Genomic DNA, 26836 nt, shown 5'->3' with positions numbered 1-26836 from the left:
CAACTGATATTTGAAAATACAGAATCTGTACCTGCTAAAACTACTATAAACTTTCCTGTAGTTAATACATTCAACTGTATTTTCTACAGAAACTAGCTGTGATTTCCAATCACAGTTTTGTTTCCTTTTAAATCTACAGAGAAAATCGCAAATTTTACAGGAGACTTCCGTGTATTATACTTTACTGAACATTCCTGTAAAATATTCCTGTAGAAAGTACGATTTTTTCTCTCAGTGAGGTATGATACAGTCCATCAACAGTTTAGTCAGCAAACACGCAACTTATTAGAACAATGACAGAATGGTTGAAAAGGTTGCGACTTATTTCCTCACGAAATGCATGACACTTCAAAATTAAATCCAGTATCCTAGTTACGTCAGCGCAAATTAACCATCTGGTTATCATCACGCAAGAAATCTAAATAATGAAACCAAAATACGCGCATTATATAAATTTCCCGTGTTAATCATTCGTTGTAAAAATTTCAGTATAGAATTCTCGAAGCTAATAAAGAAGATACCTTTTAAATTTGATTATAACAGTTTTTTCTCTTTCCCCCAATGTATTTTTTGAATTTCTGTTCTGTTGCCAAAATGGTTTTCGCTATACTTTGACGGGCATCACAACAGTTTGATTAATGACAGAAAAAAGTGGAGGCCTTCAACCCCTGCACTTCATTGGGTTCCTCCCTATCCTTGGGCCGTTCGGACCAGACGTTAAAACTCATGAGGGCCTTAAGCCTGGTTTTCACTGCCGAAAATTTCACGGAACAGTAAAAAAATAATCCGCAAAATTTTGCGGAAAATTCCTTAAAAACACGGCGACAAAACGTTTTCACTAAAACTTGTAATATCATGAAAGAGTGTGAGCTCGTAGAGACCAAGGCTTACCAGTTATGTCGAAAATGCACCAATAGCGACCTATCAATTTTCTTAGAATTTAATGTTTTTGTAAAAACGATCTTTTTTATCATATAAATAACAACTAAGCCAAAGTTCTTTAACAAATCGTTAACTATACATTTTTTTAAATTTAACTCGACCACACAAACGCCTTCAATTAAAAAAAATGGCGTCGAAAATAAACCTCTCGCGAGCTGATCAAAACCAAGCCTATGACGCCACGCATTCGTCGATTCCTTGCCGCCCAGAAAAGGCAAAATTTTGCGGCAAGTTACCTCTGAAAAAACGGCGCAGAACGCGGTATTTCCTGCGTTTTGGGCCAGTGAAAACCAGGCTTTAGGTGACGAAGTGAAAACAGGAAACGCCACGTACCCCAATGGTACGCAGGTTACCTGTTCTTACTTAAATCGTGGTAATTTGAAGACTTGGTTATGGTCGGACGGAATATACCAAGCTCCGAATGTCCTAGCGGCACCCAATGTCATAGCTAAGGAATGCCCTCCGAACCTCGTCCAATGGCCCAGCGCCTTTACGGATCCAACGCCACAAACTTCGAGAAAAACATGCGTTAACTTCGTAGTGGCCGACAACTTTTACCGCAAGTTACATTGGCGTAGAGTTCTATAGGCCCGTGGGGCCCAAGCCCCTCCAAAACTTTGTCATCATCATGTGTTTGTTGAAATCATGAAGATAGTGACTTCATGAAAATAATTTTTACGTATAACTGTTGCAAATAATCACTAAAGCGCAGAGGAGTGTATTCCGAACAGAATAGTTTTATTTGGTTCCGTTATATCCAAGGTTAACCACGTTGAACCATTACCCTTGAAATTTGAGTGCGAGAGAGGAAACAACGTTGACTCTTCTTGAAGCTATTCATCCAAAACACTTTGCGAGAACGGCGTTCGTGTATACAGGAAATGTTACTGGCTCGAAACTAGTATGTTGAACTGGTTTAGGGCCGATGCGCAATGCGTCAGGAGGAATAGTAAATCTCGCTCAGCTAAAATAAACACGCCGGAGATTCTAAAGGGTCTCAAGAAATTAGTCGGAAAGAAGCGCTATTCCTTTAAGCGTTTTATTATGGGAGCGAGCGACTTAGACGAGGAAGGTGAGTGGCGATACCTTGACGAATCAGAGGTTACGTCGGATCAATTGGGAAAACTATGGTATAAGGGTCGTTTTAACGGAGGGCGGGCTGAAAATTGGGCGGCAATGCGCGGTGATGGAGAAGTTGAATTGATTGACGCGAATTGCGACACGCCTAATAGTCCCATTCTTTTGCGAAGTACCTGCCAATGAAGATGCGAGGAAACCTTTCATCCACGTAGAATGTAGAACATCACGATACGACGGAAATGACATGCCTTCCGTTTGCGACAAAGGAGTCTATTTAAAGGACACGTGTTACTGGGTTGAATACGAAAAAGTTCAATGGACGGAAGCGCTCTTCCATGTAAGATTCTCGTCTCTTGATTTGAAAATCATATTCTTCAGGTTGCGTTCGTTAATTTATGTGAACGAGATAACACTCATTGTCAGTGGCGTAGCGTGGGTGGGGCGGAGGGGGCGGCCCGCCCCGGGCGGCAGACCGGGCCCAAGGCCGTTGGCGGCAAAATGTCGCCGGTGAAGCGGGTAGAGTAGAGATCAATGTTTCATGACAGAACGTTTGACAAGTCAACAAACAACAATGACGTAAATTTTAAATTTGCGGCCCTTCCTGTGATTCGTCGTTGACGCTCTCAGCTTCTCGCCTCCCAAATGGGGGTTGAAATAACTATCTCTATTGCTATTTTACTAAGCTCTGGTTCAACCATAGGAAAAATAAGTAGTCTCCCTAAATTAAAAGTGAATAGACGAATTCATATTCCATACAAAAAACCAACCGCGCAGGGGAATGCCGCCATTCTCGTTATAACCCATTAACAAGATCGGGAGCCAGTCTTCTTCTGACAGCCATGCAGTCATTCAACTTCCTCACTTTTCTTGGCTTTTGGGCTGCAGTGCTACCTAAAGTAGATGACGCACAGATTTACCTGCAGCAACGAGAACTGAGTGTGGATAAGTGTGCTCAGAAACTCTGCTCTTTAAAAGCTGTCCTAGTGGAAAGCAGAGACCGTTTCGTCCAAGCCGCAATCGACTTTGCTAAAACTGCGAAAAACTCGGAATCGAACTCAAAACGAGAAGAATTCGCAGGAAAAAACGCATGCCTGGCGATGAATCCGCAGATGCAGCTTTGTCTCACGAGCAGGAACTCCGTCGAGAGGTGTTTGCATCATTTGACAAGATCATTCAAGAAATGACGACTCGATTTCAGCAAGTTCAAGAAATAGCGGACAAGTTCGGATTTTTGACGCCGGCGAAACTTTTGGACAGCAAGTACGAGTGTGATCTTTCCCATGTATTAGAAGACATCGACAAGGACGAGTTTCAGATCGAGCGGAAGCGTCTCCGGCAGTTTGTCGCCAGTTCTGAATCAGAGGAAGATATAAGGGGAAAAGGACCACTGGAGTTCCTCCAGTTCATTCAAAAGCTGAATCTGTAAATTTCGGTTCCAAATATAGTCATCTTGATTCGTATATATTTGACTATGGCAATTAGTGTCGCTAGTTGTGAGAGAAGTTTTTCGAAGTTGAAACTAATCAAAAATTATCTCAGATCCACTATGAGCTCCACTAGACTATCAAACTTGGCTATATTGTCGATTGAACATGAATTGGCTGCAAATATTGATTTTGACAAAGTTATTTCTGACTTCGCTGCTCGTAAGGCCCGTAGAATCCGTTTGTAAAACCGCTTATCCTATTTTACCTTCAATAAAAGATACCTCATTGCCTGTGAAATGATGTCTCGAAATTTAATTTTAATTAGGTATTGAATGGGGGCGGCAAAATGGGTCTCCCGCCCCGGGCGCCGAGATGGCACGCTACGCCACTGCTCAGGGTCCAGAGAAACAGTTCTTATTTAGGCCATCTTTCTTGCCAAAATTACCAGCTTTATTCTAAAAATCACACACTTGTTTCGATCAGGGATAGATTTAATTTTAGAAGTAGGAATGGGGAACGGTTAGTATTTACTTCAGTCCGACTCATAGCCCAGTAAAAAGCCCCTCCCTCCAACACGTAACCAAAAGTTTAAATTATCTTATTGGTTCACTTGAACTACGTTTTGAAGACGTTGCTGACGGGGACGGCGAAAAATACGTAATTCTTTATTACCTCTGTCGCTATGACCCGCCTCTTCTTTCATACCCGCCCCCCTGTCCCGTGAGGGGGGTCCGGGACTTTGACGCGTGCCCAGATTACTCTGTTCTCCATTCCAACTTCTAAAATTAAATTTATCCCTGGCTGAACTTTTTCAGTATCGGTTATCTCAATTCCCAAAAATGATGTGGCAACACTTTTCGGTATCATAAGTATATGGTAGAAGTTTACATTCGGTATCATAAGTATATGGTAGAAGTTTACATTCGGTATCATAAGTATATGGTAGAAGTTTACATTCGGTATCATAAGTATATGGAACAAGTTTAGGTTCGGTATCATAAGTATATGGTAGAAGTTTAGGTTCGGTATCATAAGTATATGGTAGAAGTTTACGTTCGGTATCATAAGTATATGGTAGAAGTTTACGTTCGGTATCATAAGTATATGGTAGAAGTTTACATTCGGTATCATAAGTATATGGTAGAAGTTTACATTCGGTATCATAAGTATATGGTAGAAGTTTACATTCGGTATCATAAGTATATGGTAGAAGTTTACATTCGGTATCATAAGTATATGGTAGAAGTTTACATTCGGTATCATAAGTATATGGTAGAAGTTTACATTCGGTATCATAAGTATATGGTAGAAGTTTACGTTCGGTATCATAAGTATATGGTAGAAGTTTACATTCGGTATCATAAGTATATGGTAGAAGTTTACATTCGGTATCATAAGTATATGGTAGAAGTTTACATTCGGTATCATAAGTATATGGTAGAAGTTTACGTTCGGTATCATAAGTATATGGTACAAGTTTACGTTCGGTATCATAAGTATATGGTAGAAGTTTACGTTCGGTACCATAAGTATATGGTAGAAGTTTACGTTCGGTATCATAAGTATATGGTAGAAGTTTACGTTCGGTATCATAAGTATATGGTATAAGTTTACATTCGGTATCATAAGTATATGGTATAAGTTTACATTCGGTATCATAAGTATATGGTATAAGTTTACATTCGGTATCATAAGTATATGGTATAAGTTTACATTCGGTATCATAAGTATATGGTATATAAGTTTACATTCGGTATCATAAGTATATGGTATATAAGTTTACATCCGGTATCATAAGTATATGGTATATAAGTTTACATTCGGTATCATAAGTATATGGTATATAAGTTTACATTCGGTATCATAAGTATATGGTATATAAGTTCACATTCGGTATCATAAGTATATGGTATATAAGTTTACATTCGGTATCATAAGTATATGGTATATAAGTTTACATTCGGTATCATAAGTATATGATATATAAGTTTACATTCGGTATCAAAAGTATATGGTATAAGTTTACATTCGGTATCATAAGTATATGGTATATAAGTTTACATTCGGTATCATAAGTATATGGTATATAAGTTTACATTCGGTATCATAAGTATATGGTATATAAGTTTACATTCGGTATCAAAAGTATATGGTATAAGTTTACATAGTATATTTAGCCACATCGTATTTTACATGCAGTATCATAAGTATATGGTACATTGCTTCCATTTTTTTGTGCCCAAAATAAAGAGTGAAAGAAAAAAGCAGTCTTTATTGCTTCAAGCAGGGAAATCGTTCTATGACTCAGAAACATCCACAGTAAACTTTCTCTGGGGTTGGGGAATTTTTCATGCATTCCGCCGCGTAGATTGTGTACTTAGGTTAGTCATAAATCCAATGAATATGGATCACCGTGATTTGTCATTGCTTTCGACTTGTTTAGAACTTCAGTACCTTATTTAAATATTTGTTGCTATATTCATGAGTGTATATACTTGGGGAATTTTTCATACATTTGGCTACGAGATTCGAAATCTCATTGTGTCCTTAGGTTATTCATATATCTCATATACCCGATGAATATGGAATAGCCGTGATTTGCCATTCCTCTCAACTTCATCAGTATATTGTTGAAGTATTTATTTCTATATTCATTAGTGTACGACTTACTTCATTGGATTTTCCCCCTTTTTATTATTTATTTACTTACTTTCTCTGAAATAGCTTACAATTTTGCATACCACGAGTGAAATTTTGCGAGAGAAGCTTGATTTTTTACGCGCTTTTTACGTTTGATTTTAAATATTCCAATTTTTCTAATCTTAAAACTAAATCAGTTTAGAGAAGGTTGATGTTTTACGCGCTTTTACGTTTGATTTTAAATATTCCAATTTTTCTAATCTTAAAACTAAATTAGTTTAACCTAATTTTTGTATTTGTTTGTGTTGAACGGAGTGGAGTTCAGAAAAAATTCAAGTCAGGGTTGGCATAAACCCGGACAAAACTAGTTTTTGCCAGGACACGTGGAAAAAACCGGCAAAAACTAAATTCATGGTTACAAAGTGGTAAACTAGCGAGTTTTAAGTGCATTTTCGTGATGTTTGTTAATGTTATGTTAGAAAATTAACAATAGTATTTTTAATTTTTAAATTTGAGATGGTTATTGCTGAATTAAATTTTTAGTATTCAAATTTGCCAGGTGTCTTTCTATGAGCATTTGTCAGCAAAACAAAAGTAGAAGCGGTTTCATTCATTAACCTATTTCAAAGTTTTCCATTAATGAAAGACAGTAGAAAACATTATTTCTATCGAGGCTGAGCTATAACATGTAACTATATTTGGTTGGTAACATGGCCAATAAGAAGTGTGTGGAAAAAGACCCGAATTTTCTAACGCTAGAGAGTAGTGGCACTTGTACCCAATGCTAGTAAATTGAAGGCATAATGATAGCTGATATTAATTTAGTTTCAAGTTGTTCGCGAATATTTAACGAATAATTAGTCAAATACTTTGCATAGAATTAAGGAAAAAAAAATCTTAAAAAGTGGAAAAAACCGCGGAAAAAATAGTTTTTGCCACCGGTTTTAAGCTGGTTTAAACCGCGCGGAAAAAACCGCGGAAAAGTTAGTTTTTGCCACCCGGTTTTAACCAGGTTAAAACCGCGGTTTTTTCCACCCCTGGCAAAAACTTGCCAACCAATTTCAAGTAGACTCTAATCTTTATCTTTTGGTTTTTTTTTACGTTTGATTTTAAATATATTCCAATTTTAATAATATATTAGTGTACAAAAATGTCTGATGGCAAAAAACAGAGATGCTTTAGATAGAGGGGATAAGAGTAAGGAAGATGAAGGCACGGGAAGCGCTTTTTCAAGTAACAGTTGTTAAGGATTGATTTATGGAGGAAATGTCCGTGTTTTAGATGGACTTTGTTTCGGACTTAAAAAGGAAATTCGTTAGGGAGAGTCGATTTTAATACGAATAAATTGATTAAGGAATGGCGTATGGATGCGATGTGGCTTTAAATATCGGCCTTGACGATCTTGTTATCCAAAATTATATACTTCAACCCACGTTAAAAAGTATAAGCCCACGTAACCAAAGTTAGATGATACGATTGAAAATTATTAATAATTATATTGACTATTATAAGGTTATATCGGTGGGTGAAAAAGTATAGTGTTGTTTTAGACCTGAAAGCGTTATTGAACGTTTTTAACCCTGAACATTTGTATAACAAGACGGCCCAAGGGCTCGTAATAGTAGCCATATCGTACGAGTGAATAGCCCCTCTATACCCTACCCTAATGAGTGGATAACCCCTCTATACCTTACCCTAATGAGTGAATAATGCTATCTTTTTCAATGCTTAAATGATTTACCGTGCATAAAATCAGAGTGAATAGCCCCTCGATTCCCTACTCTAAACAGTGATTAAATTATAACCGTATAAATTTACTTATGCTGTAATTCTAATATTCCGGCGAATCGAAGAACAGATAGTTTTTAGTGATAATCCATCGATGAGTTTACAACATAGACTTATGCCGATGCACACTTATCGCATCTTATAAATTTCTAGCAAGGACTTATGCCCAGAAACCTTTGAAAGAGAAAGTTTAGTTATAGTGATTACGCATTTTAGTGATTATCCCCTCGAATTACCTTTAGCAATGCTAAAATGATCAAACGCATAACGCTCATTTAACACTATGTTAGCTCTATCTAAACCCACATTTGAATTCACCGCCAAAACGTTCCAGTCAAACATAACATAGATGACGATAGCTACCGAACGAGAACGAAACACATGAGGAGCGCGGTAGGAAACGGGGAAAATCGTTATCTATTTAATTAGCACATACATAAAAAGAAAATGAATATAAAAACCCCAAACATACAAATTCATAAGTATCCGACCCCACAGATAAAAATTCAAAAGTATCCGACCCCACAGATTAAGAGGTACCCCACCCCACATCACCCCGACATTTTAGAGATAAAAATAAATAATAAAAAACTCGGAGTTTCTATCAAGTCTCTGTGGTTCAGTTGGTAGAATGTCTGCCTATTGCGCCAGCGACCTGGGTTCGATTCCCGGGTCCAATTTACGTGAACATTATTAATTTGACAAGTATAGTTGACCTTAAATTCATGGTTTCATTTAATTAAGACTTAATACCTAATAATTGAAATTCCTTTCTTAATTTAGCCACGATGGCTCGTTAGTTTGTCCTTGGCATACTGTACGTGTTTACAAAAATTAAACCATGGCCATTTTACGAACCCACAAAACTATTCTGGGCGCATCTCAAAGGTTTGTAAGCAATTATGGGGCGATTTGTAGTCGAAAATGTTCTATGAAATTTTGCCCTAAGGTCCACCGTTTCCCTCAAGAATGTGATTTTACATTTCTGTCCGCCATTTTTTAAGATGGCCGCGGATTCGAAAAACCTTTAATTAAGAGTAACGTACCTGCAAAACTTCAGCCTTCTACGTACAGCGGTTTGGGCTGCACATTGATTATTAGTCAGTCAGACATTCAAAAATGTATCGTATATTATATTTATATTAAAAATATATAGAGTATGCATTTAGAAAAAGACCCGACACACTTGTCTCTAAAGCGAAAGGCTAATTTCCTATCATCAAATAGAGTTTTGCGGTCAACTGAGACCGAAATACGATAAAAAGTATTCTCCATGGGGTTTCTAACTTTTTGCAGTGCTTTTTGTTAGAAGGGAATGCGCGGCTCCTTTGACCCTTTGAAGTCGTGAATGGGCGCTTCCGGGTGCGGTTCGCCAGATCGACGCTTCCTAGGCTTAAAAGAAGCCGATGCGATAGAGCCGATACTACGTGCATTCCTCTGGTGATAGACGGGTTGGAATTTCGGGGAACGACCTTCAGGGGGGTTTTACAAGGACGCTGCATTCCATAAACAGACACAATAGAAGCCGACTATTTCCGGTATGCCTTGAAATGCAGAAGAAGAGGTGAGTTATTTTTAGCCTCACCGTCTATTAATAGCGTGGATCATTAGATTGACCTGGTCTGTACCTTTTCGAAATTATTTGTGATGTAAAATTCGTCATCAGAAGTAAGATGAGACTAGAAGTACTGAGCTAACCAAATTCTTCACTTGGCGAAAGTGAATATTCTTGATAACACACCAACGGTTGGCCCTCTGGTAGCGGTTTCTGAATTTTCCCTCCAAAACGTGAGAAGCTCGTGGCGGTAAACGGCCGAACTAGATTCAAGCAGTCGCGTCCGTGTTCCGCGGCTTTAGGTTGAGGGGAAGGGGTAGGAAATTTTTTGGAACTCGACCAATTTTTTTCTATCTAGTGTAGGCGCGATGGAAGCGGCATTAAATCCTCAAATTTGTTCACTAGTGCCAGGATCTACTACCAATGCTAGAGCTCTTTACTTCTAGTCTCATCTTACTTCTGGTAAAGCTAGAGACTTGCAGCTCGAGCTAGTTCGAGAACGACAAGCGAGAATTGACTGCACTCGGCTAATTTTGCACTCCATCTTCCTATTTAGTCTGTACTAAACCTTTGGCAGCGCCAAAACCAGGCGTGGCTTTACGAAAATCTATCTCACGTTTCTTATACTGTAGAACATTTCTTATAAACTTTTGCTTTTATTGAAATGGCCCAAGCGTGGCGAGCTTACTAAAGTACCGCCCATATCCATAACTTTGATCTTGAAGCCGCGGAGACCTTAAAATAATTCCCCGCGTCATCTCTATAATTTCTCGGTGCTGATCAACTCATATTCGCTAAAAGGAGTTTACAAATTTTCATATTAAGTGCGTCACAACAAGTACCACACTGTAGAAATATCGTTTCAAGGGAATTCGAAACAATGGGAGGTGTGCAGAAAGGTTGGACACACCGCTGTTAGGTACGGTATTTATTTATTCATCGTTACAGGCGCGATTCTTACCGGAGCCTCCGAGATGAACTAGGCCCATGCATGTCAAATTTTATGTGGGGAAATATCCAGTTTGTTAAGGAAAATATTTTTACCATATATGTGTACGAGGTGGTACCAGAAGTCCTTTAAATTAGCCTAGGAAGTAACCAAAAGCGGGGTTTGGTACTCCCCTCTCTTGTGTAGCAATACTGAAGAAGGGCGACACATTCGCCACCTCGCGATAATTTTTCTCAGATCTCCGGTTTAGGTGCGACTCGTACGCCAAAATTTGCCCTATCGAGAGATAAAAAACTATTGGCCGAAAACGCCCCCTTCCACTGTAAAACCGAGCCCGCTTAAAAATAGGAGAAGGGATGGGGGTGTGAATTTTGGAACAGTCAAGGTCATTCAGTTTTTTATGAACCTATTGAAAAAAAGTATTTAAAGGGAGGGTGAAGTAGAAAATCAAGTGGTTTTTTTATCGATTCCCCTACTATTTACAAGACCAGTCTGCATAGTCAAACATTCAGGAAATACTAGCTCCGAATGATTTTAAAATTCAAATTAGGTTCAGATTTAAAAGATAATTTTAAATAAGGACGTCCGATCAATCGCGTAACCCCCTGCATTTTTATAATTAGTTGAAGAATCGATTAAAAAACCACTTGATTTTCTACTTCACCCTCCCTTTAACAACCGTGGCCGTTCCTTTTTTTAATTTTTTATAAAGCAAACAAGCTACCCTTTAGAGATGCAGCGTTCATGCGCTGAAGAAGTCACGCCCCGCTCACGTCAAGAAAGACTTTCTAGAGAAGAGCTCGAGATTTCTAACTGTGTTAGGAAAGGGGAAAAATTTAACCCCCTATCCATGGAGTTAGAAGGAGTTTTTATCCCAGCAGAGACATACGCTATACCATAAGTTAATTATACCTCTAAGTACACAAATTCGGGGAACGACTGGGCATCTTTGGCAGGCTACTGTGACGTCAGAACTCGTATAGCGCTAAGATCCGAAGAGAGAAAATTTTAAAATTTCTGTCGCGGTGCAGCCACCAAGCGGTCGAGACGAAAAATAAAATCATCCAGTGGAATAAAGGAGAGTTTTACGTTTCGTATAGGCAGGCACTGGGGGGGGGAACGAATTTTACTTAAGCAACCCCAAATCCCTCTCTCTCTCGTGAGATAGAGGCGGTTTCAGTCCTGAAACATTCTAAAAGGGATAAAAGAAACGCTAGGCTAGGCGGTACAATTTTGTATTGAAGTTGAGGTGATAAATGATACGGAGAGAGTATAGGGTTTCATTAAAGGGAGCCAGACAAACACTATTGCCATAGAAGTGGAAGCGATTTGTGTACTTAGAGGTATAATTAACTTATGGCTATACCCAAGGTTCTTATAGAAACTTTGTATTACGTTATAATATGCAATTGAAAAATATTCCACTTCACGCATTTTGCTAAGACAGACATTTTTGAAATCCGCGTAATACCCCCAAAAATCTACTTCCGATAGGCTGTTGGGATCCAGCTACTCGCGACTGCGCGGAGAGGAGAGAGAATTTTTCTTATAGCGAGACGTTTTTTTTCGCAAATAAGCACCCCTTGCGCTATACCAGCCATTGTAATTGTTCACTTCCTAGGCTAATTTAATGGACTTCTGGTGGTGCTTATATTACCGTTGTGACAGGGGTCTTCCTTAATTTATCGTTGATATTTCAGGGGTCAGTCGTAAAATTTTCATAATAGAGAAAAGTTTCATCCAAAAATCCTCCGCACGTGTGAGATAAACATCTTCGACTTCACGAAAAAAATGGGTCGTCACTTGGTAAACCCCTGGGCCACGCTCTCTAGCTATAAAAAACAACCCTTTTGTATGGTCCCAGGACCGAGATTGTAAAATGTTTTAGAAAAATAAATCAGAATACTTACACGAGTCAACGGAAAAGGATAGTCGCTCTCGAGTATTTCTCAACCCTCTCCCAAATGGAGAAAAATACTTATAAAAACTTTAAAATAATTAAACAAAACAAATTAAACGTATTTTTCAATCGGTACGTTTTTTAAATAATTAAGTCTCTCCCAAGAGCATAAAGAATACCCTAGAAATCCCAACCAAAATTTTAAGGATTTCTATAAATTATAAGACCAGTCTGCATAGTGAAACATTCAGGAAATACTTCCGAAAGATTTTAAAATTCAAATTAGGTTCAGATTTTAAGGATAATTTTAAAGAAAGTCCTCCGACCAATCGCGTAACGCCCTGCCTTTTTATTAACAAAATTCTCGTGGCACGCTCCATGTCTCGCGCCACGATTGTCACGTTGCGCGCCTAATTTTATCAAATCTCTTGATAAATTTCATTCGACACGGAACGTGCCACGAGAATTTTTTTAACAAGAAGGCAGGGCGTTACGCGATTGGTCGGAGGTCCTTCTTTAAAATTATCTTTAAAATCTGAACCTAATTTGAATTTTAAAATCATTCGGAAGTATTTCCTGAATGTTTCACTATGCAGACTGGTCTTGTAATTAGTAGAACAATTGATGAAAAATCACCTGATTTTCCACTTCACCCTCCCTTTAAGAGAAATCTATATCTACGTGTAGTAACTCTAAATATATATATACTCTAGATGAATTTCGTCACTTCACGGATTCCGTGATCGCTTCTGGTATCGAAGCTGCATCCGAGGAATCTGAAAACAAAATTTACTTAACTGATCGCCATTTGCAAGGAATATTAGGCGACCTCTTTTTGGGTATTGTTAAGGCATTGTTTTTAACGCGATAGACCATTTAAAATAGCTGTCTCTTAAACGCTATAGAGTAATTTCTTTCCCATATACGGCAACGTCATAACCCTCTATCTCTTACCTTAGTGATATCCCCCCTCCCCTTCCCTTCCGGGGGCAAATAGTATTCTCTAGTACAAAGTTGCCCCTAACGTAGGGGATACAGAGTTCACTCCCCCTCTCAACCGAAATTACTCTATACTTATGTTTTCGGCTGGTACCGACGCAACTACAACTGCCATCACGTGGGTATTCGAAGCTTTAGCTGCCTTTCCTGAAATTCAGGAAAAAATTCGTGAAGAAATAGACGACAACAAAGGTACAAACATTTTCTTAATTGCGTAGGATTCAATAGATGGGTCGCGGGGAATTATTCTCCTCTCCCGTCTTAACGGTCTTATGTTAGGATGAAACTTAAAGGCCAACTTCCAAAGAAGAGGGTTCTAGCGAACTGAAAACCGAGCATCGAGACTAACAATGTACTGACCGTGCCGATTTTCGAATTCCCGCTGGGGTAAAAGATGGAAGGGTTCTCTCTAAATGAAAGTCGTGCAATGTGGTTTTAGAGAACTGAAGATGAACAACAGAAATCCTTTCAATCTTTTTTCCTCTCGAATTTTGTTTTCCTCGGAAGGAAATTCTCTATTGCGTATCTTCAGTTCGATAGAACCATATTGCACGGTTTTCAGTTAGCTAGAAGCCTTCCAACTTTTGCCCAGCGGGGATTCGAAAATCGGCACGGTCGCTCCACTGTTAGTCTCGATGCTCGGTTGTCAGTTCGCTAGAGCCCTTTTCGCTGGAAGTCGGCCTTTAAGCTCGGAACAAGCACCATTAGAATTACCTACGTCGTTTGTATGTTTATCCCGATATTACCTATACCGAAATGCAATTTAATTACATTTAGGTTCCGGTTTACCAACCGTGGACCGCAGGAAAGATTGTCCCTACACTTGGGCCTTCATCTCGGAATGTTTGAGGTACAAACCGCCCTTATCCGTACTCGTTCCTCACGCCACCAACGTCAACACGTCAATTGGCGGCAAGAAAATTCCCTACGGGACAATCGTGTTTTTCTATATTACCGCTACACACCTTGATCCGAATTTGTGGGAAGAACCGTTGAAATTTAAGCCGGAACGGTTCTTGGACTCGGATGGTAACTACGCGTCCAAGAAAATACCCGGTTATCTTCCATTCGGCGAAGGAAAGCGAATGTGTATTGGTGAGGAATTAGCTCGAAATGATCTATTTCTCATCATTGCAAATGTCCCGCGCAAAGTTCGCATTGTGGCGAGCAGAAACGCCAATAAAATGCAGAGTGAAAACAACCCCTTCTTTAATTTGCCCGCGGATTTTGAGATTAATGTCTTACCTAGATAAAACAAGTTCCATCTTTTAAATTAGATACTACCCTAATTACTTACAAATATTCAAGAGTTCAAGGTGGTGTATTTTATCTGAATATTGATGGTATAATGTTTAATATTACTGACCTTTTGTAATCGCCTGATTAAAGGAACATTTTTTCATAAAAATGTGGCTCGTGGATTTCTCGTGGCTAACTAATTAAGTAGGCAACTGTCTTTCAGTTATCAACGTTATGGTAATATACACAGAAAAAAATGTGTTAGGAAATTGAACACAATCTCTGAACATCTTCATGCAACACTCTCCTATACATGTTCAAAAATGAGAACATGTTCAAATAGAAATCTGTTCTTTTTTCTAATGTATTCAAGCCATTTTGTGTTTGATTTTGAACGTCTTTTTATTTAAGTGTTCTGCCTCTGAACATGTCAATTATGCAGAAAATGTGTTCAGGAGCTGAACACAATCCCTGAACACCTTCATGCGACTCTCTCTACTATACATGTTCAAAAATGAGCACATGTTTAAGTGAAAATATGTTCACTTTCTAAAGTGTTCAAGACGATTTTTGTTTCGGTTTTGAACGTCTTTTACGTGTTAAGCATACACTCTAAGAAAATGGGGCGCGCTTTAACACCTTTAAAAGTAGTTTGGGTCCAAATTTGACATCATTACAGGTGTTCATTTACACCCCTGAAAGGGTTTAATAACACTTATTGAGCAATTGGTGCTATAAATTGGCGCAACAGAGGTGCAGTTTAACACCTTTTTAACTCTTATATCGAACTAAAACTTAATTTTTACTCTCACATGAGTGTTGTGCAATTCCTTAAAGGGTGAGGCATAGCGCCTTTCAGAGTGTCGCATAACACCATTCAGAGTGTCTCATAACACCTTTCAGAGTGTCTCATTAACACCTTTCAGAGTGTCTCATTACACCTTTCAGAGTGTCTCATTACACCTTTCAGAGTATCGCATAACACCTTTCAGAGTGTCCCATCACCTTTCAGAGTGTCTCATAACACCTTTCAGAGTGTCTCATTACACCTTTCAGAGTGTATCATAACACCTTTCAGAGTGTCTCATAACACCTTTCAGAGTGTCTCATAACACCTTTCAGAGTGTCGCATAACACCTTTCAGAGTGTCGCATATCACCTTTCAGAGTGTCTCATAACACCTTAAAGAGTGGGTGATTTATTAGCAATCAGTGCTATATTCACAGCAAGGTTCCACTTTGAGTTAAATTAAGAGGAAAGTTCTTACATGCAGAACTATACCGCTTTAAGCAATGCTTGCAGGGCCGGATTAAGAGGGGGGCGAGGGGGCACTGGCCCCCGGGCGCAAGTCTTGTTGGGGGCGGATAGAGTTAAACTATTCCCCCTTAGGGACATTTGCTGTTCTGTTTCTTCCGACTTAAGGGGGCGGCCCCCGGTGCAAAATTGCTTAATCCGGCCCTGAATGCTAGTTCTCGCATGCAGTGTGAAACTGCATAAAATAGGCCACTTGTTCGACTTTAAATCGAGCTTAAAACTGCATGAAAAGTTGGTAATTTTTAGCGACTTAATAGCCTCTGAAAAAGGCAGGAAGTTTTTAATTAGTATAATTTCATCGGGTATTAAGTTGGTTTTGGAGGCCATAATATCCAAGCAGTAGACATAGACGTACTCCTTAAATTTACTAATCTCTTTTCACTAAGAATTTTTCGAGCACCAGAAACGCGTTTGACCTAACCTACTCTACAATATTTAAAAAAATTTAATTTTCTACTCTAATGCTTCTCAAAATAAAGATAAGACATGTCACAAAAGTTGGCGTCTATAGTCGCCCTACTAACATAGTCTCGTTTTTTTAGTGTCGCACAATACTTTTAAGAGTATCGCTTAACACTTTCAAGAGTGCAGTAGCGTTGCTAGGGTTTGAAATTTGGGGGGGGGTTTAAGTTTATTATTCGTATATTAAAGATTTACAAACTGTTATTGATAAAGAGAACGGAACCGATCAGTTAGTGACTATGAGACAAATGTGGATGAAAGAATTTCACTCGTCTTTTATAAGTTCAGTTTCTGTTTGCTTTTAGTCCCCACTACTGTTTGATATTGAAATTCATCTCTACAAAGATGAAACTGAACGAACTTATCATAATAATTTTTTACACTATATTGCTACAAAATTTTAGGGGATACGAGCAATTTTTTGGTAGAGTTTACGGATTATTTTAAGGGGGCTAACTTTGAAATTTTAGGTGCGCTAAAGCCCCCAAAAAGACTTAGCGACGCCACTGCAAGAGTGTCGCATAACGCTTTTAAGAGTGTCACCTAACACGTTTCAGAGTGTCGCCTAACACGTTTAGCAGTGTTTTACAAAAGTACAATACCCTCTGATTACGAATTTCTTTGTTAATTTTATTTAAAGGATAAAAATATATTCTTTCATGAATATCATCTTTAAAAAATGCTTAACAATCAAGTTTTTTCAATAATTTTTACTGTTTGGATTGACTTTAATATTAAAACATTAATGAAAATGAAAGAACTTATTTTAAAAAACCCGCAGTACTATAATTTTCCATTTTTAATTTCAAAACGGTTTTTAAAAGTTTTATTTTACATCGAATTTACACCTTAAATTGGCCCCACAAAAACTAAAGGTAATAAAACTCTCTTTGGGTGTTTTTACGGTGTAAAAAATGTGTTTTCTTAAATTACACTTCCCTTTCTTAGAGTGTACGAACATGTTAAGTACAGTCGCCGCAATTAAAAACTTTCTCTCTCGCGACGTCTTGTTTCAACAATAAGCCGCAAATTATTGATCTGATACAATTGTTAAAAAAAAACTTATCGTATATTGTTGTTTTAATAAAGATTTGCGGCTTATTGTTGAAACAAGACGTCGCGAGAAAGAAAGTTTTTAATTGCGGCGACTGTACCTCTCTCATTCTACAGTCCAAGAGAGATATGTACGAGTATTTCTTACTTGTAATTAATAATTAATAGGTATTACTGTACTGAGGTTTAAGTTATTTTGCTAGTAAAAGGACTATTAAGTATTGAAATTTATTTTTGTCACGTAATAGTTACTTAAAACTTACCCACGAAAAGGATTACACCTTTAATATTCTGAAGGGCCAAGGCTCAAAAATCCTGCCCAAAAAATATGTGCTGTTACTTTCGGGATCGGTTTTCTTATTAGCACTTTAGCAGCAGTAAAGGTTGCAGACGAATTTTAGGGAATATTAAAATTTCCCAAACATAAGTAAATGGTCTCTCCTCCCTGATGCAATTGCAAAAATGCTTTGTCAGAGAGTTCGTCTCATCGTCTGCGCTTTGCCAAGAAACGTTTTCAAGGCGTAGTTTAATTAAATTCACATTCCAAATATTTATTATTTAAAAATATGCTTACAAGTCTGGGGATTATTTTAGAGGGTTCTAAGTTTGAAATTTGGGGGGGGGGGCTAAATAGGGGGCTATACCCCCCCCCCGAAAAAAGGCCTAGCGACGCCACTGATTCATTGAATTGTATAATTACTTCAAGTTTAAATTCATTCTTGGGCGACAAAGAAAAACCATGGATATAAAGAATGCGCGTGAGGAAATAGGTTTTCACGCTATATGATAAGCAACTTCCTATCTCCGACGGGACCTTATTCGATGTATACTCTGTTCCAGCTTTAGTCGTCATCACGCACAAAGCTACGTTACATAGAGATCTAGCTTAGAGTGTGCTGAGAACCAAAGCTGGAACAGAGTATATATCGAATAAGCTTCGTCGAAGTACGCCTTCAACTACAAGGTTACAGAACATCAAAACAAATGATCGCGTTCGCTGTTCCTAAATTTTTAACGCGTTCATTGTGAAAGTGTTAAGATTTTGTGTTCAACTGTTACAATTTTTTCAAATAGAAACAAAAATTAGAAGTTGAGCGCCAAAATTAAGCGAAGTGTTCAATAAATTACACTTTTTCATCACTTAAACATATCAAGAAACCAAAATCTGATTTTTGAACACTAAAATGTGTTCAAATCTTTAACACACTTTTTTCTGTGTATAATGTTAAACCCGACAAGGGACTCCTAGAATACACTTTTAAACATATCAAATCCGTCACTGTTGCTGTTATCTAAAAGCTCTTGAACCTTTCACCTTTTTATCGAAAACGACGAGAATCATTCAACAAGCAAAGGGTTTATCAAAATATTTACGAATTATACCAAAGATGAATACAGATATCAGAAAGCATAAGTTTATCATGCCTCTAAGTTGAGATATGGCTGCTACTCCTATGGAAATAGTGTTTGTCTGGCTCTCTTTAATGAAACCCTATACTCTCTCCGTATCATTTATTACCTCAACTTCAAAACAAAATTGTACTTCCTAGTCTAGCATTTCTTTTAACCCTTTTAAAATGTTTCAGTACTGAAACCGCCTCTATCTCACGAGAGAGAGTGGGATTTTGGGGGTTGCTTAAGTAAAATTCGTCCCCCTCCCAATGCCTGCCTATACGAAACGTAAAAATCTCCTTTATTCCAATGGATGATTTTTTTCATGTGAGCCATTTAGTATTCGTCTCGTCCGTTTGGTGACTGCACCGCGACAGGAATTTCAAAATTTTCTCTCTTTGGATCTTAGCGCTATACGAGTTCTGACGTAACAGTAGCCTGCAGAAGATGCCCAGTTGTAACCCATATTTGTGATAAACTTATGATAATATTAAAGTAGAACGCAGATTTTTCGACCAGTGAAACGAGACCTTAAAGTTTACTACTTTATATTATTTCTATTTGTGCCTGATTGTAGTTTAAATCTGACGTATAGTAAGGACCTTGAAAACAATCCTTCCTCGAGCGCGAAAAGAATAACGTTCATTCTCTCAAGATCAAAACAACGTTCACGCTCTCTCTCAAGACCTGATTTTATAGCAAAGATAAAATCTCAAAGCAATAATTACTGAAATAAATACGAAAACTTACTTTATTTATGGAACGTATTTTGCAAACGTTATTGAACTTCCTCACGCTGCTAACGTCGACACTTCACTCGGTGGGCGAAAAATTCCGAAAGGAACCATGGTCATCTTTGACATCAACGCTACCCATTTTGACCCGAATTTGTGGGAAGAACCGCGTAAATTGAAACCCGAAAGATTTCTAGATTCGTCCGGCAATTATTCGACAAAGAAATTTTCAGGTTACGTTCCATTCGGCGAAGGAAAGAGAATGTGTATTGGCGAGAAAATGGCTCGCAACGACTTGTTTCTCGTTATTGCTAATGTCATGCAAAAGGCGCGGATCGTCTATCATGGTCCGCGAAACAGAGGCGAAATGGTAATGGAAAACAATCCTCTTGTTAGTTTAGCGGCCGACTATGAAATCAAAGTAGTACCCAGGAGTTAATAAAATACATTTTTGGAAAAATTACTATGTTTTGGTACTTTGGTTATGGTTATAGTAGCATTGTATCAAATCAAAGTAAGGGTGAGAAAAAATTTAATATCATTCTCTCCCTTCAAGTAAATATGATCTTGGCAATGTTTTTAGTTTACTTCAATCAAGTGGTTTGTTTGTGTATTTGTTCCTTATGCGCAGTAACGATTCATTACCGAATCTGAACAAACTGTACCGCTTATATCAGTCACACTCTGCGGTACACTGTAACACTTCTCTCGAAGTGAAGTATTACAAACTTCTGGTCTGTAATATACCATTTCGATGTAACTAAAAGGGAAAGACACGCGGGTAAAACTTTGCCTTCCATCTCGCTTTTGGCGCCTGCACTGTGGTCTTTTTGTATCATGAGAGTGCGCAAAGACGGCAATGTATCAATCAACCCGCGTGTACGTCCCGATACTGAGCGAGGGAATAACGCATACGCGGAATAACGTATATTCGGAATAACGCATACTGGCAATAAGGCATAAATGGAATAACGCATAAATGGAATAACGCTTAATTGTATTAGTGTATAACAGGATTAATGCATAAACGGAATAACGTTAAACTGGACTAACGCATACACAGAATGACGCATAAACATTTAGAGACGGTCCCCATCCCTACTTTAAGAAGGTTCTTTTCGGATCTCAATTGAGCTACGCTTTTCAACACTTAGCCTACCGCTGTAGTTTTTAGTGTATAATCGTTGTGTTATCAGAGCTGTGCTAATTAATTAGTTAGCTAATTGAATTTCTAATTAATTAGCAACATTTACTAATTGAAAATGGTAATTGAATTTTAATTACCTTAGTGCTAATTGAGAAGTAATTCTAATTAATTAGTATCAATAGGAAAGGTAATTATCTAATTAAAATTTAATTAGATTTAGGATTAACTAATTAGCCAATTGGATTTTCAATTAATCTTTTAATTTAGTAAAAACTAAAAATCGAGGAATTAACTCTCGATTGATTTGAATATGAAAACGGCCTTATTATATCGATGAGGAAACCTTAGTGCTACTCTAAATATTTCAGCTCCTCAAAACATGAGAGAATAATAGTACTAGTAGAAAATTTCGTAAATCATAACTGTCCCATTTCGAAATTTCGAATGTTTTTCCTACTCGAATTTATAGCAGTGCCCAAGGATTTACTACTCAGAGTCCATTATAGGAACTGTGGCAAGAAAATGAAGAAATGAGACAAATTTTAACATGACGGAAGGCTCGAGGCTTGTCTCATTTTTCGAGAATAATTCACGGCTTCCGTACCCGTTTTTCAATGGCATTAAAACATTAAACTTTGCATTACCAAAGTACTAAATCCATGGGCACTTTTAAACTTTTATGTTTACTTATGGTTTCTTTTTTTCCTTAATTAGACAAGTAATTAATTAGAAATTAGTAATTCTAATTAATTAGTTTGATAAATAAATGGCTAATTTCTAATTGAATTTAATTACTTTCTATGTCTAATTGCTAATTGGCTAATTAATTAGTTCATAAATATTTACCTAATTGCTAATTCTAATTCAATTAGTAGTCAGCTAATTAGCACAGCTCTGTGTGTTATTATCATAAAGAAAAAAATATAAGAAATATTTAGCCCTGAATTCTACATATTTCTATAATTTAGTATAATTTTAGTTAATCAATTTAGAAACTCTGGTCTGGAGAGTTTTAATTTACAATATAATGTTTGAAACATTAATTAGGATAGCAAATTATCTTTTGTTTTCTAGAAAATTAATCATAATTTTAGAAAACTCTCTTCCGATTCTATTACGTAACCACACGTATCTAAAGAGAATTTCATCTTATACAGTGTGTTCCATTGTTCTAGGGCATTTTGCCTCATGGGATACCGTTTACGAGTTATAATTGGAGTGTTTTACGGATGACCCCTAATTTAGCATTGCCTGTGAGTTTCTTACTTAATTTTAAGCAGTCATCTGTGTAAAACATCTATCACTACACTGCTTCTGCGCTTACTTCTCTGCAGGAAAGAGTGGAATAGTCTATGCACCTTATCTCTATCTTCCTTGTTTCGTGGCGGAGATACTAACATAAACACCGTTTTTAGAACAATTATTGCTAAGCCAATTTGTGAGGCAAACTTTAATTAGTATCTGCCTCAAGTAATTCCTTTGAAGACTTGAAAGTTACCCATTGTTAAGATGAATCGGCTAAGATCTGGCCGCGATTGTGAATTTTCCTCATTAAATACTACTAATTTAGGCTTAAAATCTTTTTTATAAAAAAAAAGATAAATACTCTAAATTTAGATTATTCGCGGTGTATTATTATAGTTTATTTTCAGCCATGTCTAGTCAATACAATTGCCCAAAGAGCCATCTGAGTGGTTTAAGCATGAGCAGCGATAATATTAGGCGTTTTCTATGAGAGATAACAGACTTTTTTAAAGAAAACAATTAAGTAAAAATTTTATGTAGGGGGCCCAGTGTGGGGGGGGGGAGAGAAAAGCAGGGTGAACAAAACGATTTAATAACTTAGCTAAGGTAGAGACTTAAAATAATCAGACAGTTTGCGTCGAAATTGGGACTTATTGGTAGTAACAACGAGGTCTGGGAAATAAGAATATTTTTTAAACTACTCCTTGGGACCAGTGACCCCCTAGTGTCCGAAATAATGAACCAGTAGTGGAAGAACCCAAGAGGTCCGTCGTGACCATGTAGAGAGCCTACCAAATTCACCGTACTCTATTACCAGCAGCGGAAGAGACCAAGAGGTGCTTTCTCCATCGTCAATTTTGTACGTCGAATGCGGTAATTGATGAGGGTCTTAATTTTGAATAAAAAAGAAAACGGCTTATATCCGTTTCTGATGGTTTCCAGCTCTAAAGGTTTTTTTCCTTAAGTGAGCTCTTATTGGCTAGTTCAAACCCACGTGATCTTTGTTTTTTAAACTACAAAAATCAAACGGCTCCTCGTGTCGTTGGCCTCGTTGCGCGCTGGGAGGAAAGTATTCTATTCCTCGACAAGGTTCCGAACGTTTAATCGCGATTAAATTGATTTGTTAATAATTAAAGCTTTGAGATTTATGATAACTACTTAAAATAGTTTAAGATTTGTTGCGCAGAGGTAAATATATTTACTTAATGTTATAATAAGACCTAAATTTTAGCCACCCTAAAGTAACTATTTGAAGTAATGTGTTTTAATTATGATTTAATGTTTTAATTATACCAATTAATTTTTAAAATAGGCTTAAGACGGATTGGTCTGCCTTAGAGTGGAAGCAAAGCCTACCTGGACCAGCTTTGCAGATGATAAACACATTAGAAGAAAAGTAGATTAAAACTAATCAACATAAACAATTACAACTGGATCTTGTTCAAGCTGATCCAGTAGTTGGCGTTGTAATGAACAGATACAACGCCAACTACTGGATCAGCTTGAACAAGTGGCTCAGAAACACAAAAAGAAGGTAAGCTTTTCTTTATAATATCCTTTACTTATTGACAGGCCACAGCTGGATTTAATTTAATAGCAATAGAAATGTATACTTTGTTTACGTTCATTGCCCTATTACGGAAGATGCTAGTTTCCATTTTCATATTGTTTGTTTATTTTGAAGCTGTTATTACTTTAGAATTATTGAATATGTATGAAATAATAAGGCTATGTAGTTCTTTTATTCGTTGAAACATTGGTTTTAAAGCTTCTATCTCAAACCAATCTACATTTTGGTAGTAGGAGGCAAAGTTCCTCCCTGTAGTCGGACCAGTCGGTCCGACGGGGGTTGCGCAGTTCCGTCTTAACCGAAGTTGACTTGACCGCGACCGAGAAGCAGATGTGCCTATGGTCCGAAAGAGACGGTTCATTAGACACATGCCAATTAGAAACCGACAGACTGATATTGTCTGTGGCCAGGGTGACATCAATGACCTCCTTTCTGTTAGAAGTAACGAAGGTTGGCTCATTGTGCCTGTTGAGAATATGCAGGTTCGTACCGACCAGATATTCAAGTAGTTCATCACCACGTCTGTTGCAGTCACTACTGCCCCACGTGACATGGTGGGCATTGGCATCACAGCCCAAAATGAGCCTGTCCCCCTGCCTCTCACAGCGGTCGACAAGAACGACAACCTCCTGTGGTGGAGGGGAACCCGTGGCATCATGGGGAAAGTAAGCAGACGCCATGATAAGGCCAGTTGCCACTCCAGAAGAGGAGGGCATTACCTTAATCACAGCAGTATCCCTAGTGAGGTAGTTCGGAAGTGGAAGGATGTCAAGACCCTTCCTGGTCAGAACACACGCCCTGGGGTTGGGTGAGGTATAGTCATAAGAGATATTACCTACATTCTTTAAACGAAGGATTTTACCATTATGAATCCAAGGTTCCTGAATGAGGGCCACATCCAGGCCCTCTAAGGCAAACCTCCGGCATAGAACTGCCGAGGCTGCTTTGCAGTGATGCAGGTTGATCTGGATCACCTTGATGCTCATGTCTTAGGAAGAGAGGCGGCCCCGGCTACTTGCTTGGCGGTAGCGCGGAGTCCCGATTCAGGACCGGTATCTCCTTCGCCTCCACCAGCAGCACCCTCGGCCCCCAACTCCATCCCAGTAACAGGAGCGTAGGTCCTCTCGGTATCAGAGTCCTTCAAAAAGTCGGACTCTGTCCCGAGGTCTATATCTGAGCTATCTGGAAAGGATGGCTCTAAATTAATGCCAGCAATATTTGCTGCCAGCTCCCCACTCAGTATTGCCTTCTTCTTCAGAAGCCTCAGAGGCATTCTGGAGAGGGTCCTTTGGTGCATTCAGGACTTTTAATGTCCCGACATCCACGCCAGTAAGACCCTCGAAGCCGGCCTCCTTGATGGCCTCCATGGAGGAGCCATCAATTAGGAAGATCCAGCGTCTGGTGCTCTTCTCATCGAACGACTTCAGGCACCGCCAACAGTCGGTCAGAAACCTACCATTGTAGGCCTTCAATCGTCGGAGAAGAGCCACCGGATCAGTGGTGCGACGGTCCTTGGTCCGGAAGGACACCTTGAACGGCTTCGGGAGTTCACTGGCCTTCATCACTGAAAGCCGTGTTCCCCCTGTGGCACGCTCATTATGGTGTAGCACCTTCACGAGCCATTCGCTGGTCGCAGAATCCCCACATGAATAGATCATGGCCCCAGCCATGATGTGGAAATTGAGAGGACGCGGCAGCGAGCTTCCCGAAGAAAGCTCAGCGTCCAGTGCGTCAAGTATAGCGGCCTGGGTGGGAACGACGTCCTCCTCCGTGACCGCATTAGTCGGATAGCCATCTTGACAATACTGGCGACGTCGCAGTAAGACTTGGTCTTCTTTGACGCCGCAGCTTGTAAGCTAGGCGAGGGATCATGGTCCTCTGCCCTAGCTCTCTTTCCAGAAAGGGTGGTAGTTTCTCTTGCACCAGGCGTAGAGTCCGTACCCGGGACGTTACTCCCAGCACCCGAAGGTACAGGAGTCCCATCTCGGCCCGTATCTCTTGCACCCAGTGCAGAGTTCTGGCCACCTTTTTGGGATTGTTTTCTTCGGCGGTTGGCCATGCGCCTCCTATTAACTTCACTCAACCTGGTGGAACCCGATTTAGGAGCAGGAGGTGACTTTTGGCCTTCCGCCGATTGCGGGTGGGTGCTGCCAGAGGCAGCATCTCGCCCAGAAGCAGGTTGGGAGTTGCCTCCTTCCCTGAGAGAAGGCTGGGTACCGGTAGAACCGGCTCCATGCCCAGGTTTGTTTTTGGTTTTTGTTTTTAAAGAATCCATAAAGATCCCACGAGGAATGAGGCAAGTAAAAGGTCACCACCCGGTTCTTGGAAAAAATGGGCTTTTCGTGGGCAGTGGTGAATCATAGGTTTTGATAGATTTTAAAAAAAGGATTTCAGAAAAATTGAGCTGAAAAAGTTACATTTTGATATTTGAAATTTGAAAATATACCGTAAACTGAAAACTAAATAGGCGTTGACGTTATAATAGTCGATACTATGAGCGCTAAGCTTAAAATGTCAACTTTTGAAACTTATTATTTTATTAATGGACTATAGTTTTGGTTAGTTTTCATAATGGTTTTGAGGTTCTTTATTAACATTAAATGATTATAATCATTTTCTTTCTAATTCTTTCGACCTTCAAAAGCCGAGTGAGTACAACTCTAAATTTTAATTGGAAATAAACCTCCTCGAGTCGAGACGAGGGCTCACAATCCACTTCTCACAATCCACTTAAAAGCTTTTTCTTAAATAATTAAATAAATATAATTGATATTAATTATTTTAATCGTCAGTAATTTACCTTAATTTTAGTTAAGTTGTTTTAAGAAACGTTATTCCTAATATAATTTTAAACATAGCTATTGTTGACGTTTCAATTCTAGCGTATGCCTCTTTAACAATTTTTGGAGATTTAGGTTAAATGTAAGTTGGCCGGTTCCCGAGAAGGGATAAGAAATAGTGTAATTGCGTGAAACTTTAGTGGAAGCCCTGCCATTGGAGGCGGGACGTTTCTCGTAACCCAAGCCGATTGCAGCGTTCATTGAAAAGTTTCTCCGCTTTGAAACGTAAGTGGTAAAAATGAACTGAAGCTATCATTAAGATAAAAAAAATTCGCACTCAATTGTGAACTAAATTAAGAAAAGAATTCAGTCTCGCATTAATAAAAACTGGCAAATATATACGAGTAAAGTTTACAGTTATTTAATTAATCGAATTAAGTACAAAGATCTATTAAAACTGTACCAAATGCTAAAACGCATTAAATAAAAATATTATTGCTAGAAGTTGACCCCTCGGAATTATCTTAATTTTGGAATGATAATAAGCTTATAACCAGCTTTTCTGTCTGATATTGAATTTTCCTCTTTTAGGATATAATTGTATCAAGGCTTAAAACGGA

The 26836-nt window shown here is 38.4% G+C and overlaps 3 protein-coding genes across 8 annotated transcripts; 2 read left to right on the top strand and 1 right to left on the bottom strand.

Moving 5' to 3' along the window:
* Nucleotides 1-13357: 13357 nt before the first annotated feature.
* LOC149650475 (steroid 17-alpha-hydroxylase/17,20 lyase-like) lies at nt 13358-14701 on the top strand. The gene is made up of 2 exons (XM_089849245.1): nt 13358-13472; nt 14058-14701. Exons 1-2 carry the CDS (start codon nt 13358-13360, stop codon nt 14531-14533), a joined length of 591 nt encoding a protein of 196 aa, XP_089705371.1. The 3' UTR covers nt 14534-14701.
* A 4885-nt stretch (nt 14702-19586) lies between these two features.
* LOC149650474 (cytochrome P450 18a1-like) lies at nt 19587-19913 on the top strand. The gene has a single exon (XM_089849244.1). It carries the CDS (start codon nt 19587-19589, stop codon nt 19911-19913), a length of 327 nt encoding a protein of 108 aa, XP_089705370.1.
* Nucleotides 19914-23666: 3753 nt separating this feature from the next.
* LOC149650473 (uncharacterized) lies at nt 23667-25515 on the bottom strand. Of its 6 annotated transcripts, none has more exons than XM_089849228.1 (3): nt 24299-25515; nt 23862-24234; nt 23670-23772 (listed from the first exon to the last, which is right to left on the bottom strand). In XM_089849228.1, the coding sequence occupies exon 1, from the start codon at nt 25104-25106 to the stop codon at nt 24639-24641; it is 468 nt and encodes a 155-aa protein (XP_089705354.1). In that variant the 5' UTR covers nt 25107-25515; the 3' UTR covers nt 23670-23772; nt 23862-24234; nt 24299-24638. The 6 variants fall into 5 exon arrangements, with proteins under 6 accessions (XP_089705356.1, XP_089705354.1, XP_089705358.1 ...); XM_089849230.1 differs by having other exon boundaries at nt 23667-23772; nt 23927-24234; XM_089849231.1 differs by having other exon boundaries at nt 23681-23772; nt 23931-24234.
* Nucleotides 25516-26836: the final 1321 nt, after the last annotated feature.

This window comes from Phalangium opilio, unplaced genomic scaffold (assembly GCF_054372755.1).
Source record: "Phalangium opilio isolate 3A_F unplaced genomic scaffold, DU_Popi_V2 ptg000087l_1, whole genome shotgun sequence".
In the NCBI taxonomy this organism is placed as follows: domain Eukaryota; kingdom Metazoa; phylum Arthropoda; class Arachnida; order Opiliones; family Phalangiidae; genus Phalangium; species Phalangium opilio.
This window is presented reverse-complemented; position numbering and strand designations above follow the sequence as displayed.